The sequence below is a fragment of the Phocoena phocoena genome, chromosome 13, assembly GCF_963924675.1.
Source record: "Phocoena phocoena chromosome 13, mPhoPho1.1, whole genome shotgun sequence".
NCBI lineage: Eukaryota > Metazoa > Chordata > Mammalia > Artiodactyla > Phocoenidae > Phocoena > Phocoena phocoena.
The window spans coordinates 71,985,436-72,006,855 of record NC_089231.1 but is presented as its reverse complement, the minus strand read 5'-3'; the positions used below and the strand labels follow the sequence as shown (position 1 = coordinate 72,006,855).

The following is a 21,420-nucleotide window of genomic DNA, read 5'->3' as shown; positions in this document are numbered from 1 at the left end:
GAGTTCAGAGCCACTGCTCTTCACGGCCTGTAGCCTGTGAGAATGGCGCTCCCTGGAGTTGCGCAGTACAGAGTCCGTGGACAGCAGCAGCAACCCTGAGTAGTGTCTTCCTAACGACCAACCCTTGCTGAAGAATAGCAACGAAGGTAATAATAACAGCTGTTTACTGTATGTCGTTAGTGCTAAGTATGTTACACATATCACACCTCAATTAATCCTCACAACAACTTGAGAGGTAGAGGATGCTAGTATCCTGTTTTGCAGGTGGAGACCCCGAGACGTAATAAGATTTGGTCACTTTTCCAGCTCATACAGCTAGTGGGGAGCAGAGTAGGGATTTGACCCTGATCCTATTTGACATCACATCCTAGGTTCCCACCTCTCTGCTATTCTGCAGGAGGCCTGCTGAATTCCAACATGGTTGGGCTCCAGAGACCCCATGCCAGCCACCTGAATTTCCCAGAAACCCTCTGAGGCTCCACAGTAGGGGTCCAAGGATCACAAAAGCCCATGCCCCACATTCTGATAATGTCCGCTCTTCGTCGCCAGGCCAGCTGGGATGCTGCGTGACCTCGGAAGCTTGGAGTTTCTACTAGCAAGAGGCGAGCAGAGCAACTGTTCATCAACTCCCTTTACTGGGGGCAGATGAAGAACATCCTGGAACCAGCTGCAAGTATCTCTGAAGTCCATCATCTCTTTGTTCTGGGGCTTCACAAAGATGAGGTAAATCCCACCAGGCATCAGCTTAAAGGCAGGCGTGGAAGAGTTCTCCTTGGTTTCAAAGAGGCCATCACCCCCTGGGTAATTAGGCCAAGCTCTACTGCATTAAAGATGCTGGTGAGGAGGAAAGGCAGTGAGCTGGGAGCTGTTAATGGCTACCTATAATCAGAGAGAGATTGAATTACACAAAGAGCCTAACTGTCCGAGGAGAATTCAAACCAGCTATTTTTAGGCATCACCAGAGGCTCCTGTGAGCTGTTGGAAATTCAAATAGCTTGAGTTGGGTGCTACTCGGAGTGAGTTGAGGACTTTTCATTTCAGGAAGGAGGGTGCATCACCACTACTTCATAACAGGCACTGTGCTATGTGCTTCCTCAATTCTATCTCTCTTGGTGGCCAGAGCAATCTTTCAAGGTTGGAATTGTCCCCATTTTACAGATGAGGCATTTGAGGCTCAGACAGAATGAGTGGCTTGACCAAAATCAACACAGCAAGTAAGTGAAGGAGTTGGGATAGAAACAATGTCTGCCTGGTTTCAAAATCTACAATCATTGCTCCCATAGCCTTCCTGGATTACGGTTCATGGAGAAGAGCAAACCAATTCTCCCCCATCATGATGCAGAAGGAGAAAAACTTTTCTAGCTAACATCTCCTTGGCCCTACACAGCAGAACACATGAAGACCCATATGAATTATAAAATTCAGGGGTCCCAGGCATATATCAAGGGAAAGGAGAGGCCTCCAGGCCCGGCAAAGAAGGAGCTAGACATAGCCCATCCATCCAATATGACTTTCCATGGTCATCTGAGGCTCCTCTCAGCAGAACTGGTTAAAATGGAGTACCAGTGAACAAAAAATACAAGCATTGCACGTTTCCCTTCGAACCTTCAAAGACAAAAAATCGCCAGAACTAGCAACAGTACACGAGAGCCACCAGGTACAGTGTGACCCACGAGTCAAGATCTACTGTTTCAGTGATAACATGAGCTTCATAATACTTTCACCAAGATAGAAAAGAAAAAACAAGAGGGAAAAGTGCCGAGTCCTGGGAGAGGCTGGTCTGCAGTCATGGGGGTTTTAGGCAGCACTAAAGGATTGTCAGCACCACGGACAGCCACCCACGGGCCCCACATACATATTGTATATTTTGTGTAATTCTAATGAACCTTGCAATGCGAATCTTGCAAGAATCTTTCAGGCAAATGAAATCTCTTGCAACACCCTATAAAGCCATAATACTCTCAAATCACCAGCAGGTCTCTGCCCCTGGGAGGAGAAGCTACACTTGCTGACACATTTAGCAAACTGCTGTGAAAAAATGTAATCCAACCAAGAAGGAAGTCCATTTCTCGGTTCTTTTCTAACAAGGGCAAAGAGTCCGTGTGCCTGAGTGTCTGTGGCAAGAAAGAATAGCAGGATGCCTGCAGACATTTGCTCTGCCAACCTTTTAATGCTCTCACTACTATAGGAGCATTCCATCACCTCGGAAACACGCAGGCTGGCTCCCCACGCAAGGTGGACACCCCACCAGAGTGATGCTTGGGCGATAATAAGCCTCCTTTGGATCTTCACAATCATGAAGAGTTCTGTGCCACTGCTCAGGGAAACACAATTAGGACACGGTGTTAATACAAACTAATGACTCTACAAATGGAATCTGGTTTCCACCATATCTGTTTCCTGGAGTGTTTGCTCATTGCCCTCCCTAATGTAATACATGCTAGCGTCGTGTGCCAGTGGAAGGCCTCCCTTTCTGACTTATTTGTGTATAAATCAGATCTCAGGAATGGGAAGCCACTGAGTCAGAACAAAGGCACTGGATGTTCTGTATGGTGTAGAGTCGGGATGCAGGGCAGAAGGAGAGGTCAGGGGTCAAGGAAGAAAGGAGGTAAGTTAAATCCAAGGAACACTCCCAAAAGAGAGGCAATGGGGTCCAAAATCCAATACAAGAGGTCAAGGTGTCTACAGCACTATATAGAGTTAGCACTCAAACTAGGAGTCAGAGACCTGGGTTCCAGCCTATGCTCAGTCCCTAAGAAGCGCTGTGGCCTTGGAAAAATCATGCCTGCCCATCATGTCTAGAAATTACCTCTCAGCTTTTGCACACTCTATTCCCTCTGCCTAGATCTCTCCCCCACCCTTTGGCAATTTCTTGAGTCTGGATATCCTCCTCTTTTACACCAGGCAAAATGCTATGCATCTTTCAAGGCCTTAGTCAGTCAGCCCTCTCCTGTGGGGCCTCCCGCAGGGCTGTTCAGTTTAGCCACCTGTGCTGTCTGGGCCTCAGTTTCTAAAGCCGTAAAATGAAGCATCAGTGAGGAAGGTGCTTCCAACAGGTCATTCAAAACATCACCTTTGATGATCCTTTTGTGCATGGCTGAATACACGACTCTCCCTTTCACCTGGAAATCTCAGAATGAGATTCAGCTCAAATGTTGCCCCCGTGGCTCCTATATATACCTGCCATGCTTGAACAGATCCCACTCGTCTTGGCTCTGTCTCTCCACTAGACGGTGGTCTCCTTGAGGGCAGGGACTGTGCTTTATTCCCCATTGTCCTCTCCATGCCTAATACACATGAGAGCAATCAAGTGTTTAATGAACAGTCCCCATGCTCTCTCCAAATACCATGCTGCCAACTGGGAGCCCACCAGGAGTCCCAATTTGACAAACCATCTGTCTCCTTATCCAAGCCACTTCCATTCTCATCTCAGCTACAGTAGCCTTGAGATTAGTAAGGCTTAGCTTTCCTTCTGGAGTTTCCAGCTGAAGGTGCCCAAGCTTCCAACCTTGTACAGCGACGATTCAGAACAACTGGGGTGGACTTAGAGAATCCAGGACTCCCCTCTCAGTAGAAATGAATGGGTTCCCCGTCTTCGACATAAATACAAAGGTTCCTTTCTCAGATGGAACAAAACACCACTGCAGAGGTGGGCAAGCTGAGGGCCACAGCAGCATTCCCATCAGCCTCAGGGGTTTCTCACCAGCCACCACCCAGACAGCCCTGCCACTGCTACCAAGGCAAAACACACCCAATTGTAGCGGGATCTAGTGGTCTCGGTGTGTTGAGGTTTATATATTTCACCTGATGACTGAAAAATCTTTGTTGGTCCATGAGAGTGTTATTATACCAGGTGATCTCAATAGTGTGTGTGTGTGTGTGTGTGTGTGTGTGTGTGTGTGTGTGTGAGAGAGAGAGAGAGAGAGAGAGAGAGAGAGAGAGATAGAGACAGAGACAGAGACAGAGACAGAGACAGAAAGACAGGAGAATGTTCATATTACCCAGCCAATCTGAACATTAACCAAAAGGAGGTGTAGCTGATAGTGGCTGATGACATACACAGCCCAATTCTCCCAATTTATCTAGCTCAGCATCATCCACTAGAATGTTCTAGTGGCATCAGCTTTCCCTCTAAATACACACAACTTTAAGGCCATCTCTTCAAATGGTCAACGTCACCATCAAAATAATGTAAACATTGGCATAAAGAAATCAGTATTGGGGATGATAAATCTGCTATCAAATTAAAACCTCATTACACTAATGGCCAAACCAGAGACTTGCTGTATGGACATCATCCAGCCTGGATTTCACACACCCTCCCCGCCCTCTGCCAGCCAGACCTGCAGAGCTGGAGGAACTGAGGCAACGATGGGGAGGCAGATGGTGCCTCTGTTTCTAGAAATCAGCCACTTTGTAAACTGGTGGCACGCAGGACCCCGTTGTAAAGCAAAGCTTGAACAGGGCTTCAGAAACACGGGGTTTGGAAAACAGAACACAGTGTCAAGCACACCAGCAATGAATTCTTATAAACAATGACATTCATACGGAAGAGGCCTTTCTCTGCATGCAGACAGGCGTTAAGGTTCTGCCAAATCCACCTGGGTGGGCAGGCTGACATTCTGGGTGCAACTTGTCAGCTTCATGGAGGTCTAAGGCCTTATTATTCAAGGTGTGGTCCATGGACCAGCAACCTAGCATCACCTGGGAACGCCTTAGAAATGCAGAATCTCACCGGCTGAATCAGATTCGCATTTTAACAAGATCTCCCTAGGGTTCATTGGAGCATTCAAATTCGGGATTCTTAGTTCTGGATTCCTATTCCTACCTCAGGACTGCATCAGAAGAGTAACCAGGACAAACCTCAGCCCTCTGTCTTTCGTCAAGGCCATTAGCTCTTCGTATAGGTCTGAAGGTCACCTTTGAGGTCACAAGACTGTGTGACCTTGGGCAGGCTTACTTAAATTCATCAAGCCTCGGTTTCCTCACTGTAAAATGGAGATAATTAACCATGGTAACTGCCTGAAAAGTCTGTAGGGAAGGGAAACAAAATCAGGCTTGCAGTGGGCTCAGCACGTGCCTGGCACACGGAAGATGCTTGATAAACAGACATTAACTGCTATTAAACACCCAGACAGGGGACAACGGGACAATATCCACAGAAGAAGGGGTGGCTCTTGTCCTCGGCTATTCATCCCCTTCCCTCCCTCAGTTTGGAAACTGGAGAGTTTTTCCAACAAGACTGAGGCACTGGCAGGCGAGGGATAAATTCTCTACAGGAGCATTAAAGACATAAGCTCTGGAGTTGGTTTAAATCCTCTGCTGTTTGTGTGACATTGAGCCTCAGTCTCTTCATCTGTAAAATGGGAGTGGGTGAACAACAGTGCGATTTCAAGGGTCATCCTGAGGATTAGATGTGCTCTCCCATAGAAGGCACTTGGAAAACGATGAAGTGTTTGCTGTTGTCATTGTCATCGTCACCATCGTTAGACACAATCTGCTTTCAGAAAATGAGGAAGGACAGGCCAGCTCGGGCTTTAGCTGTTTGTTAAGGAGGAAGAGGGGCGTGGCTGGAGGTGAGGCTGGGGCAGGATGGTGGCAGCCTTGGAGGGCAGCCGAGGGCTTAGGAGCGGTGGGAGCCGTGGAAGGTACAGGTGAGCGCTCAGGTGGGTGAGGGCAGAGAGGGGAGGGGCTGACTCACGTACACCTGCGGGCTGACTCCTGGGCCAGCTGCAGCCGGTAGACGGAGAGGCGGTTGGCGCCACCGCACACGCTGCCCCGCTCGCCCTTGCAGTCCATGTCACACTCCGCCTCGCTCACGTTTGTCGCCTGGATCTTGTGGCCACAGTAGCACTCGGCGCCGAACTCCAGCCCAGCATACAGGTAACCCCTGGGGGAGGCTGCTGTCAGGCCAGGGTAGCTGCCACCGTGGAGACCCCAGGGACAGGGCGACTCACCTAGTGAGGAGGCCTGGGGGACGGGAGGGCTCCGGGGACCAGGAGGTCCCAGGGGAAATGGAGAGACAGACGATGGAAGGGGGACAGGGGAGACCTCACGGGACAGGAGACAGAGGCTTCCAGGAGACAGGGAGATCCCAGAGGAATAAGGAGACTGGGGTGGGGGTCTCCCTATCTCCCTGGAAGAGGGGAAACAAGGAAGACTTTGGGCATCAGGGAGACCCAAGGAGATCTGAGGTACAGGGATACTCCAAGGGACAGGGGGATCTGGACTGAGAATAAGGAGACCCTGAGAGAGTCAGGGAGGCTAAGGGGTTAGAAAGTCTTGGAGGTGGGATGGGCAGGAAGCCAAGAAGGAATACAAAGAGGTCCCTGGGGGACAGGGAGACTCTGGAAGGGGACAACACCCCAGGGACCACCTGCTTCCATCCCTGCCTCATGTCTCACACCCCCATACACTTACCCACATAGACACACAACATCATATTCACACCCATCTACATATACCGTCAACACACAGGACACTTGACACACACACCCCTCTGGTCCTGTTGTCCCTCTGCCCCACCCACTCTCTTGCTCTTCCCTGTCTAGAGCCACAAGCCAATCATATCTGCAAAGTCCAGCCTCTTTATTCCAGGAAACATCCCCCAGGAATGATGCCTCTGTGTCCCGAGAGGAGCTGGACCCAGGGGAGGGGGCAGGGACTCTCGTATGTCTTTGGAAGGTGGCAAAACCAAGGTCACGTATCCAGCCAAGTAAAAAATTCCTTTCCTTAAAACAAACAAAAAAAATATCCAGGCACTGCAAGATTGTCAATTTTTTTCATAGCTCTGGAATCATTTCCTAAAAAGGACTTTTGGTGAGGACCTGTTCTGTAAACAGATGAAAAGGGAAGTGCTTGCTCTGCCTCACAGGGTAGGTATGAAGTGGTGGGGGAGAGGGGAGTAGGACGACCCCTGCTCAGTCCTCTTGCCCACTGTGGCCTCTGAGGCACTTCCCAGAATCGTGAAAGCTCCTTGGGGGAGCAGCCTGCAAAATACTGGTCATGCAAGGCTGGACCTCTGGGAGGTGTCAGCTCACGCCATCACTCGGGACTTTTGGGGGCTGGCTGGAGGGACAGACCCACCCAGACTCATGTCTCCAAACACCTCTACTACTCGGGTAGCGTGTGGTCACACGGTCACCTGGGCAGACGCAGTAAGAGCAGCTTAAACTATCTGGGCATCTTGGAGCTGGGCCAGCCTCCTTCTTCCACCTGTCTGTCACTGTCTCTCTCAAGCCTTGGTTCTCAGGTGCCCTTGGGGCCCGTCTCATATAAATGGACCCACTGATAGAAGGAACAGTGGACAGCAGGAGTTTCTAAAATTTCCCAGCTGGGTGTGAAAATCAGAGCAGTGGTGCTCCAACCATAGTTCCAGGACCCACAGCATCCAGTGTCACCTGGGAACTTGTTAAAAATGCAGATTCTTGGGCCCTACCTCAAACCCACCAAATCAAAAGCTGCGGGTGGGGCCCAGCAATCTTGAGAGATTCCAGGTGATGCTGACGTGTGCGTCCTGGAGCTCACAGCCTAGATGGAGTGACAAGCGCTTAACCAGAAAACGCCGGCATAGTGAGATGAGGGTTGAGATGGAGTAAGTCCCAGATTGTGGAAATGCGGAAGAGGCCCCCAACCTGCCTGGAGTGTCAGGAGAGACTTCTCAGAGGAGGTGACAGCCAAGGTGGAGCTTCAGAAGATGAGTCAGATCAACTCGCGTAATTCACTCTGGTTCAGCGCATACTTGTGGCTGCCCACATGGGTTTCCAGATGGATGCAGAGATGAGTCAGCTGCAGCCCTGCCCCCAAGGGGCTCCCCAGCTACTTGGGGAGGCAGAAGCAAGAACAGGTTTGGGCCACAGAATGCCAATAGCTTACACTTGCTCTCTTCCAGGCACTCAAATATTTGCTTTGCAAATATTAACTCTTCAACTCCCACAAGACCTCTCTAAGGGCATGGACTCTGAAATTCACTTCTGTCTCCCCACCGTTCAATAAATAAATTTAAGAATCAATATCCTCAAGAGCTTGGAGTCTTTCCCAAGCTAGAGACGGTCCTGGGCTCAGGATTTCAACGGTGAACTGTTATGAAAGCTGATTATAAAGGGACAGTGTGTCCTAGTCAGGAACTGAGGGGAGAGTCCGTTGGCCACCCACTTGCCCATTTCCACTCCAGCCATGCAGTGGAGCTCCTTCAGAGCTTGTGATCAGGCTAGAGCCTGAAGATGAGCATGTTAGAGGCCTCTCACAAGCCATCACATGTCAGGGGACCCAGGGCACAGGGGAGAAGAAGGTCAGCTCACTCCACAGTGCCTCTAGGGCAGCAGTGCTGGTTCCCAGGCCTGGACTGAGGGTGCCAACTCGCCAGTCCTCTGGGGCCTCATCCACTCTTGGAAAGTCAGCTCCCTCCCCCCAGTGCATGTTCTAATCAAGAACATCATTTTATTCTTAGATTGGAAAACACTGTCTGGACAGGTGAGTGTTTCTCCCTGGTAGAGAAACAAATAGTTGCTTGGCTGGTAAACCATTAAATAGCCCTGATCCCGGGCTCCCACCTCACCCTCCCCACGGGCATCACACAAGCCTCATGCTCACAGACTCACACTTGCCTGCGTGTAAACACCCACTTGTGCTTTCCCCTCAATTCGGGACCCTTGCAAACATATCCACAGAGACTCCTGCACTCACAGCTACTGTTATTTAGAGACAGTTAGGTATTGGCATTAAGCTAACAAACATATGACCCTGCATACCGTACACTGCAGACTCACTCCTAGGCAGAGCCTCACAAATCCCCACAGACCAACTCCCTGCTCAGGTGCACACACGCACGCGCACGCGCACACACACACATCACCCTTTCCTTGTAGTCACATGTTCATCCTCCCTCATGCCCTCCCACGGAAAAAGAAAGACCACCACAGGTAGGAATCTGAGAAGGAAGGGGTCTGAATGCCTGGGACACTGGTGGGGCCCTACCGTTCTGCACAGTTGTCCTGGCAACGGAAGACGGTCATCTTTTTGTAGTCGAAAAAGGACACGCCTCGAAGGGCCCGGCTCTGGGTGTCATCCAGGTAGCAGCCGATGTACTTAGCTTTGGGGAGATTAGAAAAGTCAGATTTGGCAGGGGGGACAAAGCTGAAAGGGTTTCAGGAGTACCCAGTGTGCCTCTGGCTATGTGGCCTTGTTGACCTTTTGGTACCAATTCCTTCCTCCGAGCAGTAAAGTAGAAACAAGAGAGACTGAAACTCATGTGCATTGGCAGAACATGATCTATAAGGGCAGTGGTGTCCCATGGGTGAGGCTGTGGGCCCTGGAGGTCAACAGAGAGGAGGGAGGGACCTTTCCAAGGCCAGGGTTAAGGTCATGCCCCTGGGCTCTACTGGTGACAACTGGGCACCCAGTAACCCAAGCCAACATCATTCCCTAAGCACCAAGCAGATGAGACCTGTATTAGGACAGCTCTGAAGAGCTTGATAAGTTGACAGCCTGTTATCATTTCTGCAAGATGGCTTAAGGTGTTATTTCCCCTTGGAAGGAACACTGGCCTGGGATATCTCAAGATCTAGGTTGTCGTATCACTTTGGTTACATTCTCGTGCTGACCTAGTGCATTTAGGCCAGTTACCTCCCTGAGGCCTAGTTTTCTTCATCGTGGGGATGAAAATATCAGCCCAATGAGGTTAACATGGACTTATTTGTGTAAACGTCTCTACCACAGTGTCTTGAATATAACAGGCACAAAGTTAAGGTGAGTGGAATAAAAAACCAGCCATTCACAGTGCTGTATAAGTACTTTAGAGTTTGCCCACCTTGTGGGCCAAGGTGAATGCTTTCATCCAAAAGGAAAATTTTAAATAATGTGAAACAGCTATCCAAGTACAAACCGTTCACTTAGCTTTCTTAAAGTAGTACACGTGTTCCCGTACTTCCTGGTAAATAGTACACAAAGATGGTACTTTACAGTTTATAAAGACTTTCCCCATAGGTTCTTATAATCATTAATTTGGACATGCACTTTGCTAACTGCTTTACACATATTGTCTCAGTGAATCCTTAGAATGACCCTATGAGGTAAGTATTAATATTCCCACTCAATGTAGAAGAGGAAACTGAGGCCCAGAGAGGCTAAGTCACCTGCCCAAGGAAACACAGCTTTATACCTGTGGAGTTAGGTTTGGACCCAAGCAATCTGGCTGCAGAGCCCATGTGCTGAACTACTGTTTGTTTCTCTTTGAATCCGAGGATCTTTGCAATGACCCAGGTGCAATGACCCTCGGCATGCTTAAACTGTTTTCTTAGATGATTGAACAGAGGCCCAGAAAGGTGAAGTGAGCTGTCTGAGACCTGAAACTAATTGATGGTAGAACAAAGACTTAAATCTAGATCTATGGGACCCCAAACCAGTGCTCTTTCCACCCTTGCACTTGGAAATAACTGAAGGTTAGACCGAGGACCCAGCCAGCCCTTGGAATTAAACGGCCCTCATAGGGAGCGACTGAGGGAAATATTACATGCCACTTGATCTCGTTCATGGGTGGGCTGCTGTCTATTTAAACTGTGGGCTTCTTGTCCCCCTCACTCATGGTGGAGAGCAGGGTCTAGCAGAGGATACAGGCTCATTATGGAGCAGTTGTTTCCCTCAACACCACCCTGGTAAGTGCAGAATTTGTTAGCCTCGCTGGAGATGTGTCTCATCCCTGATCACCTTGAATTTCTTTCATAAGACAGAGGTGATTTGGTCAACTAAGAACAGTCCGTCCATCTTTAAAAGAAACATTGCCTCCCTGGAGCGGGCACATCAGATGGTGACAGCTCTGGAAAAGCCTACATCTTGTCACTGTGCTTGTTCAACAATGTATGTCCCTCCTGTGTCACAGAAGGAACCACGGCCCTGGGGCATGGATGCTTGTTTACATATGCGCTGGGAGTGAGGACTTCCATGGGCCACAGTGGTGACAGCTTCACACCAACTTTAGCTCAATAGGTCACTAGAGGACAGAGTGTCCAAGGATGGGCAGGAGGAGAAAAAAAAGGAGGAAGGAGAGGGAGGGAGAGGGGAAGGGGGGAAATGGTTGTTTTACTTTGTCAGCAGGAGGTCACTGTCATCAGATCAAAAACTGTGTGTGTGTGTGTGTGTGTGTGTGTGTGTGTGTGTGTGTGTGTATGTGAGAGAGAGAGAGAGAGAGAGAGAGAGAGAGAGAGAGAGAGAGAGAGAGAGGAGAGAATATGTATTGAGTATCTACTATGTGCTATCTACTTTACTAAGTGCCATGCCTTATTTAAAAAAATTCAGTCCTCACACCCTTCTTATTAACCCATTTTATAGATGGAGAGGCTGATCCTAATGACTATTACATCTCTCTGTCTTAGATGCAAACCTTTCTTTTGGCATATGGTATATGTTCTGACTGGTAACCACTCATGTTACTACATGTTACTCGTTTTTATGTAGAATTCGCAACTATGTAGTCTGCCTATGTTACTACAGCTTGGAAGTGTCTCACTTAAAATTTAAGCCCTGATCTGTCCTCCATCCATTTTACATTTGGGGAGGGGGCTTCACTTCCATTTGGCCCACAGACTTCAGGATCACAAGGCACCACACTGAGTTCTGATGGAGAGTAACACTCGTGACCCAGAAATGCCAGGCTTGGAGTTGGGTGTACTATGACCACGGGTGGTCTCACCTTAGGGTAAGGGTAGGTGCATTTGGCCATATATGGGATAGTGGATTGTGTTAGATGAGATTTTTATAATCAAATTAATAGGAGTGCGAGTGTATGTACACACACGTCCTCTGCGGGGTTAAGGGATAGACTGTAATGGTACTGTTTGTACCTTCAAAGCACCTCCTCTTCCTATTTTTCTGTTAACAGATCTTAGCTGCCCTGACCATGAGGAGGCACTGACCTTGAAAGAGCCAATCATGTTGCACCTGCCACCAGCCAGTGATTGATGGCTACAGGGAAGGGCACATGACCCATTCTTTGGATTTTTATAGATTAAAGCTGGGAGAAAGAAATCTGTTTCCCTTGGGTTATGACACTGGCATCGTCTAAGCCCAGAGCTACCGACAGCCACAATCCCTGGCATCAAAGTCAGTCTGTACAGGAGAAGAACCAAACTAAGTCAGAGGTGAGCAGAGATGAGAGTTAGGAAGAGAAGGGCACAAATCACTCATTTGAAAATCTAGCCCCTTTGGTAGTTTGGAGACAAGACACAATACATTTTCTTCTTTAGCTTAAGCTGATTCAAGATGGGTTTTTGTCCCTTGCCACCAAAGGTGCACTGACTAATATGCTGATTGTCAAGCTAAGTTGCTTAAGTCCACCCAGCTTGGAGAGTCTAGACTACACCATGTCTAGGCTGCTTTTTCCCATGTACCACATTCAGTCTCAGCTTGGGAGAAGGGCTTCTCCATCCTCCAAGAGAGGCCTTCCTGGAGGGATGATGGGAGAGGGAGGGTCTTTTGGGAGAAGAGTTGAGATTTGACCATAGGTCCAACTGCCCCTAAGCCTGAGCTTTTAAATGTTATACCACCCCTTCCCTAACCCTCCCACAGGCCAGGCAACAGACTGAGATGTCCTACCTAATAGGTGCTCAAAGACTTGTTGGGTGAACAGATGACCTTCCATTTCCTCATCTGTCAACAGGAGGAAAAAAGAGATACATGGTACCTTCACTGATGCTCTGGAGAAGAATGGGCGTGTTACATACTGTGACCTGATGGACGGGCTGAGCTCTTTGGGTCAGAAAATGGATATTGAATGTTTCCTCCTTGTCCTGGGCAAGTGCTGGTGACTCTTTCCCCACTGACCCTTCAGTGCAGGCTGTGGCCAACGTAACCGGTGACCCTGTCCCTGGAGTTCTATCACCCTGCTAGCAATGAGCTCATCAGCAAGGGTACTGTCCAACCCACTTCCACCATTTTCCAAAGGCCCGCCTCAAGTTCTGCTGTGGTGGCAGAATCTCCCGGAGATGAGGTGGAGATCGAGTATGTAACACAGGGACAAAAATCACAGGTCACTCGAGGGTGAATTAATGGCCGAGTTCACATAATCTATCAGTTTATCTCTGCAGCCATCTAAATATTGCTGAAATGGCCAAGTCCTGTCCCAGTCTGCCTATTTATCTCAAGCACAGAAACCAGTGAGGGGTGAGCCCAGGAGAGCACAGGCATCTGGAAAGGAGCTCTCCTGACTGTGTTTCTTCCCCTTTCCTTTACTTTTTTTTTCTTTTGCTTCAATTAATCTTCCTTTTCAAGAAATTTTGCTCTCTTCAATGAAAGTAATTTGTTAAAAAGATAGCTACACCTATGCTAATTTGTATTCCTCTTATTTACTGTCTGTGAGTAGATTCACAGACAGGAGGCACTACAGTGTCCTACAAGAACAGTTTTGGAGTCCACCAGATCGGGGTTCTAATCCTGACACTGCAGTAGCCTTGTAGTATTACTCAAGCTCCTGCCTGAAAAGTGGGAATAGTTATGGGTTGAATTGTGCCCCTCATCAAAAAAAAAAAAAAAAAAAGATAGGTTGAAGTCCTAAGCCCAGTACCTCAGAATGTGACCTTATTTGGAAATAAGGTCATTGGTGATGTAATTACCTATGAGATGATACTGGAGCAGGTGGGTCCCAATCTAATGTGAATGGTGTCCCTGTAAGAAAGTGGCTCTCTGAAGACCCAGAGACACAAGGAGAAGGCCATGGGAAAACAGAGGTAATGACTGGCGTTATACAGCTGCAAGGAAAGCCAAGGGCGCCTGCTGATGCTAGAAGCTTGGAGAAAGGCTTGGAACAGATTTCCTCTTAGAGCCTTTGAGAGCCCATCTTCATTTTGGACTTCTGGCCTCCAGAACTTCAAGGTAATACATTTCCATTGTTCAAGACACCCAGTTCATGGTATTTTGCTATAGCAGCCCTCAGACTCTAATACAGGGGTAATTTTAAGATTGATTGTAAGATTGATCTCTTCATGGAGAAGAGAAACTGTATATTCCTGCTGAGGATTCTCCGCCATCTTGGAAAGTTGTCCTTCAAGAGGATCACTCCAGTGCTGTCTGGGTTTCCTCGCAGAGAGAATGGAATTTCCTGCCCATATCTAGGCTTCCCTGGGGTAGAAGGGATGCATCTTTCACTTTGGTCAAGGCCCATGGATCTTGAAGGCTCAGCTCAACTATCACCTCCCCCAGGAAGGCAGCCATGATACAGCCCCATGACCGAATGGGATCCCTCCTTTGGGATCCCAGAGTCCCCTGGCTTACCCCACCTTAACACTTTTCTGAAACAATTTTCCAAGTATTGTCCATTATTTTTTCACATTAGAAATAATTTAGGCCCATTGGGGAAGAATTTTTAACAAAATGAAAAAGTGCTATCGTAGGGGAAAGCAGAATATGATGCTATATATACACCATTCTATTCTTTAGAAATACACACATAGAGGAAAAAGACAGGAAGGTAAAGGTGATACACCAACGGTGTTGACTGGGACTGTTGCTGGATGGTGGGACTCTGGGCTATTTTTATTTTCATCTCTTTTTTGCTATGTATTCTAATTTTTCTACTTTGATAATCAAGAAAAAAGTTATTTTTGAAAACATAATTTACCTTTTACTTGCCTGTCTTCCCCCAGGAGGGTGTGAATATTCCTCAGAGGGAAAAAAAAAAACTGCTTGAATCATTCTTGTGTCTCCACCTCCCAGCACAGGGCGGGGCATACAGACGTGCAGTAAATATGGAATGAATGAATGAATGAATGAATGACTGAATGAATGCAGTTGGGGATTCTATAGCTCAGCGGTTAAGAATAAGAGCTTTGGATTCAGACAGAATCGGGTTGGAGTCTGCTCTGCCTCTTGGCAGCTGTGTGACATGGCGGGGCAAGTCATTTACTCTCTCTGAGCCTCTGTTTCTTAATGTATGAAAAGAGTTTAATACTTCCTACCTGATGTGAGGCTGAGTATGAGCACACAGTCTCCGACACACAGCAGACCCTCCATAATCTGCAGAGATCACATCTTCGGCTGGAGGAGATGGGGAGTGGGTGCCCTGCTGTCCCTTCCGAAAATGCTGGCTAAATATCCCCGTGTCCTTCTTTACACCCAGCCCACCCGCTCTGTAATCTGGGGGGAACAGAAACAGCACAGACTTTGAAATCAAACTGGATTTGGCTCCTGGCTCTGGTCCCAACAACTGGGTCACCTAAGGTAAGTCAAATCATCTCTGTTTTCTCCTACAGAATTACAATATTAATAATAACAGCCGGCACATACTAACTGCTTACTGTGTGCCACACTCTGTGCTGTGTGTTGAGAAGCGAGACGATGTAGTGCTTAAGGTTCAGGTGTAAGATTCAAACCACCTGGGTTCAAATCCTGGTTTACCCCCTCCTCCAGCTGGATAACCTTGGGCAGGTTACCTAGCCTCTCTGTGCCTTAGTTTCTTCCCTGTATGGGGGAGTTAATAACAGTGTCTACTTAATTGAGTTGCTACGAAGATTACATGAAGTAATAGAGGCAAAGGGTTTAGAACAGTGCCTGGCATTCAGAGAGCACGCTATTGATTTATTTTATATAATCATCACATCAGTCATCTGATGTTAATTACTTTTTATCTCCCAAAGGAAACTGAGGCTCAGAGAGCTGAAGTGACCTGCCCAAAGGTGCACAGCCAGCAAGCTGCAGAACTGGGATTTGAACCCTCATTTGGCTGCTCAGAGCACAGGATTTCGCAAGCCTAGCAAGGTGACTGGCACATTGTAGGTGCCAGCTCCACCCAGGAAGTCAGACTTCCTGCCCAGCCCCAGCCCAGCCTGGGAGCAGCTCCACCCTCACCAACTGCGCCGTGATGGGCTCCGAATCCTTTACAGCTTAAGTCTTGCATTACTGCATCAAGCAGAGTCCTTGCCAGCTTCAGAGAAAAGCCAAGTGGGTGTAGCATCAGGTCAAAGAAGCGTCTCGTTTTTATTAGCGTTAATCTAATATGTTGTATTTCCTTGCTGAACTCGGAATAAGTTAATCGAGGACAGTCTGAATTTGTGTTTTCTTACTAAGACCACTTGATTCTAAAGCTGCCTGATGAGAGCTCTGGGGTCCAGGCTTCTTTCTTATTTTCTCTTCCTTCTCTCTTTATATTTTATAAAATACATAAGATTTCCAGAGGCAGCGGGGATAGCATGGTAGAGAAGAAGGCTCACAAGCTTTGGAGTTAAATGGACCTTGTTTCAAACCTCAGTTCTTCCACTCACTACCTGTGTAACCTGGGGTAAGTGACCTCTCCCTGAGTTTAAAATGTTCCCATTTGTAAAATAGGATAATAGTCTCTAACTTTTTGAGTTGTTGTGATAATTACATAAGGCAATGAAGCACTTATAACATGGTCTAGCCAATAATGACCATTCGATAGATGTTTAGCGATTACTTCGACTACCAACAGCAGAAACTATTAAGTGACCTATTATTATAAACCAGGAGATGTAATAAGCATTTTACATATATCATTCCATGCAAATAACATATGAAAAGCAAGTGGGACAGTGACCGGCATGAAGCAGGTGCTCAAGAAATGGTAATAATTACTCGTGGCAGCGGGATTTCATTCTCATAACAAATGGGGGGATGTTGTTATTGTCGTTGGATAAATCAACCGTGCCACCACTAGGGAATCATATTCTACCAAAGGACCTCGATAAACACAGGCAATTACCATTCACATAAGAGCCATGACAGGGAGTAGAGAAGAGGAACCTTCGATCAAGCCTGGAGGTGGGGTCAGGGACAATCTCCTGGAGGTGAGCTAAGCTGAGATCTGGAGGAAGAGTAGAGCTAAGCCTGTGGAGACACTCCAGGCAGAGGGCTGGTCATTCATTCATTTGTCCATCCAATCACTCATTCATTCAACCAGTAGGTACTGAGCGCCATCTTTGTTCCTGGTGCTGTCCCAGGTGCTGATAGAATGAGGTGACAGGACAGGCACTATCCCTGCCTTCTTGGAGCTGACGGTCTAGTAGTAGAGACAGACTATAAACAAGAAAGCAAGTAAAAACGAGATACTTTCAGATAGCGGTAAGTACTGTGACAAAAATAGAGCTGGGGAACCTGGTCCCGACCAGGCACAAAGTGGTGCTACTTTAGGACAGTCCAGGAAGACCTCTACAGGGTGGCCAGGTTTGACTGAGTTCCAGGAGGAAGGGAGGAAGGGAGCCATGCAAAGATACGGGGAAGAACACCCCAGATGGACAGGACTATCTATACAAAGATTCCGAGGTAGGATAAGACTTGGTGTGTTCAATGACCAGCAAGAAGGACAACGGGGAGGAGTGTGTGGTGAGGAGGGGTAGGAAACGTTATAACATGAGGCTGGGTAGGTGGGCCATGGTGGGGACTCTGGAATTTATCCCAAGTATGATGGGAGCATATCCTAAGGCGCAGGCTTGTGGCAAACTTTGGGGTTTGCAAAGTAGCAGAAGGAGTTTGGTGTGGCTGGGGTGAGACGAAGCTTACTGATTGGAGAAGGTAGAGAGGGAACCCACATCATGATTTCTCCATCAGTGTAGCACCTCACACCTCAACTGTGCCTACAAGATGGGGTCCCTTACCCAGGTAGATTCACAAGAATTTCCTGATCATCCCTAAGAATTTACTGTGTGCAGGCAGTGTGCCAAGTGTTTCCATAACCATGTCTCATTGAACTCTCTGGAGAAACCTGGCGGGGAGGGGGTCATTATTCCCATTTTACAGATGAAAAGACTGAGGCATGAGAAGGTAAAGCCACTTGCCTGGACCACACGGCTGGTTGGAGTGGACCTGGACTATGAATCCAAGTCCTCCAATCCATTCTGCCACCTCCCACAATCCCCTTCACCTCCCTGTGAAGTTTTCGAAGAGGCAGAATTCTAGGAAATTCCTGAGGGTGAGACGGTAGGGTCTTCTGGATGCTCCTGAGCCAGGTGCAGGGTGGGACTGAAGCAGGGAAATGTGCTCCCCGGGATGAGTCCCCTCCATTAGTCCTGCTTCCTTCCGCGGTGGGAGAAGGGGTTTTTCATAGGTTGAATCACAGCAGAAGTGTGACACGTGGCAGGGAACACAAGGGCTAGGGAGGTTTTCCTTCTGTCCTGATTGGTCGTAGATCCTCCTAAACCATCTGTCCCAGATTCTGGAAACATCCATTCATATTAATCTCATGAACTGCAGGGGTTGTGGGGTCCTCCCCAGAATGCAAGTTAGATGGGGAGACGTCGGCTGCTCTGGGAGGTAGTCATAGAGCGAGCATCCAGGTCAGATGGGTCTGATTTGAACTTACCACTTACCAGTTATGTGGCCCTGGAGAAGAGTCTTCACTTCTTCAAGCCTGTTTCCACGTCTGTTAACTGGGCATAAGTCCATATTCCTTGTTTAAGTCCGTGGAGTGTAGTAAAAATCAAATGAGGTAATGCACTTACGAAGAAAAGCCCTTTTTTTTGCGGTACGCGGGCCTCTCACTGTTGTGGCCTCTCCTGTTGCGGAGCATAGGCTCCAGACGCGCAGGCTCAGCGGCCATGGCTCACGGGCCCAGCCGCTCCGCGGCATGTGGGATCTTCCCGGACCGGGGCACGAACCCGTGCCCCCTGCATCGGGCAGGCGGACTCTCAACCACTGCGCCACCAGGGAAGCCCAAGAAAAGCCCTTTTGGACTGTGACAGGCTAAGAAAATGCAACGAAATATGCCCAGGGTGATGAGGTTCCCCAAGTGCCATCACTGAGAGATCCAGCAAAGTGAACTGAGAAGCAATGCAGTGGAGCAGAAGCTCTGTCACTATGTAAACTTGGGCTCCGGTTCCTCAGTTTCCTCACCTTTAAAATGGGAATAACAGCACCTGTCACACAGAGTTGTGGTGATAATTCAATGCATGACAAGTGCTTAGAAAAGTACTTGGCCCTTAGTAAGTGCTCAGTAGATGCTAGGTGTTTTGATTTTCAAGTGTATGTAACAAGGGCTAAAAAAGCCTGCAGGGGAGGGTCAGACTTTGGACTCTGACAGATTCAGGGTTCAAATCTAAGCTTGGCTGTTTACAAGCTGTGTGACCTTGGGCAAGCTACTCAATGTCTCTGAGCTTCAATTTTCTCCTCTGTGAAACCTCTTGCATGTATGATGACTGGTTCCTCTTAAACACTGAACACTGGCAGCTGTTATTATGTTATTATCATCATCATCCCCCTTCCCTTCTCCTCAGCCACCTTCCAAGCCCAGATGCTCACCCCTCTTACCTCGCTCCTCCTCCTTCTCCCGAATGACCCTCCCCTTGAGGGCCCGGCTCCAGGCTCCCCCGTAGTCCACCAGCTTGGCTCTCTCATTCCCGTCCTTGCCCTTGAACCAGGGTCCATACCTGCGGGCGATGCTCGAGGTTTCACCTGTATCCCGGAAGGCTCTGCCCAGATTTAAGTCACCCAAAAAGGGCAGCTCAGCGCCCTCCGCTGGGGCCCCCGCAACGGGGTTGGCCTGGTTCTGGGAAACAGCAGGCTGACCCACAAAACCAGAGTGAAGGAGGACGAGGCTCCCAGCTGTCAGGTAGAGCACCAGGAAGGTAAAGAAACGTACAGGTTTCCTGCGGAAGTACCGCTGGAATTTGAACCAGAGCTTGGCCATAGCGGGATCATTCCGGACTGGATCGTTTTGGCTCCGCTGGGGGCTGGGGGGTGTGATCCAGGGAGGGAATGGAGGCAGGGCTCTGCTTCTCAAGCTTCCCTTAGGGATGCAGTCCCTGGGGGTCTTCAGTCTTAATCCGTCTGCGAAGGTGACTGCCAAGATCAGAGCGGGAGGGCAAGTCCAATGCCTGGCTGAAGCCAAGAGAATAGAGGACAGAGTTCACCAGCCCTCCCGGAGCCAAGGTGAGCTTCTTTGGGCCATGAAAGGGGTTCTGAGGCTCGGGACACGCAGGAGTTGGTCCCATTTTCCTACATCTTGTTCTTTGCCTCAGCGTTCCCAAAGAACTTTGAAAATAGCAATCGGAGGAGGATTTTGTGAGGCTTCACCAGCAGCTGGAGTTCGCTTCTCGCCCTTTCTCAGTTGCTCAGGCCTGTAGGGGCTGGATTATTTCACTGAGGGCCGTGTCTGGCCTCTTCCCCAGCTGGGGACCACGCTCTGTGTGCCCACCTGGCAGAAAAAGAAGCTAGCGGGCTTTCATCCGGTTAAGCATTCGGGCTCAGCGCCGTCACCTGCAAAACAGCACAGGTACAGGCATAAGAAATCTCCTCATAGAGGCCAGAACTCGAAGCGTTCTTGAACATTCTCAAGGGGGGATGCAGAGTCAGAGAGGGGAGGAAACCAGCGGCTCAAAGCACCCAGCAGTGCTGGGTAGAAGCGAATCCTACTGGGTCCTGGTTTGAGGGCAAGCTTTATCTTGGACAAGCACAGGTTCTTATGCCCCACACGTCTGCATATTTGTCAAATATACACTGATTCGTGGGTTACTTCAAGGCCAAAAAGTACTTCCTAGGTCCTTGCTGAACTGTCTGCTGGACCTGGCTGTTACTGAACCAGATCAAATTCATTCATTTTTTTTCCCAACAAATGTTTAGTGAGCACCTACTGTGTAGCAGGCACTGTCCTAGGTGCTGGAAGTAAAGCTGTAAACCAGAGAGACACAGTCCCATCCCTCACAGGGCTCACATTGTAATGGGAGAGATCAAATCCATAGCCCCTCTCTTCTATCCAAGGAAGAAAAGAAGGAAGGAAAGCAGAATCATTTAGCAACATACGCATTCACTCAGCATTTATTGAGTGTCTCTGGTATGCCCTGCTTTGTGCCAAGCCTTCTATGTGTATTAATGATTCTTCCCCATGTTCCTGTGGGAAGTAACTATTTCCCATTTTACAGATGAGGAAACTGAGGACACACAGCTGGTGAGTGGTGGAGGTGGGATTTGAACCCAGGATGGTCCAAACACAAAACCGCAGCTCTGAACCCCTGCCTTTTTGACACTCTTTCTCCAAGTGATGGTCTGGGCATCACTTGGGAATCCAGAGACAGCCCCTGAAGCAGCAGCCCATCTCCACTGCCTCCCAATGACCAGCAGTGGCTCATCCTTTGAGGGTCCCTCAGAGTGTGGTCTGAGGAGCATCTGATTCAGAAACACTTGGCAGCCTGGTTAAACATGAAGTTTCCTGACCTCTCCAACCAGAATCTCTGGTTGAAGAGGACACCTACAGGTGTAACAAGGTGCCCTCAGGTGACGGTAATGAGCACAAAGGTTTGAGAACCACGGCTTTATGAGTCAACATTCAGAATCATCAGCCAGGAGGAAAATAGAATCTAAATTAGAAAATAGAAGACTCCACTTGGCCTATGTTGTTTCATTTTACCACCAGCAGGGGGCCTCATGACAATCTTGGCCAGTGCAAAGAATTCAGCTGTCAGCCAGTGGGTGATTTGAATGGTAACA

General features: G+C 48.5%; 1 protein-coding gene across 1 annotated transcript in view; it reads right to left on the bottom strand.

Moving 5' to 3' along the window:
* Positions 1-19,624, bottom strand: part of WSCD2 (WSC domain containing 2) — a 43,394-nt gene extending 23,770 nt beyond the window's left edge. Inside the window, exons 1-3 of the mRNA XM_065890007.1 lie at positions 19,246-19,624; positions 8,977-9,091; positions 5,706-5,890 (exon numbers count right to left, since the gene is read on the bottom strand). Coding sequence (XP_065746079.1) covers positions 5,706-5,890; positions 8,977-9,091; positions 19,246-19,624 — 679 coding nt within the window. The remainder of the gene's footprint in view (positions 1-5,705; positions 5,891-8,976; positions 9,092-19,245) is intronic.
* Between the last annotated feature and the right edge of the window lie 1,796 nt (positions 19,625-21,420).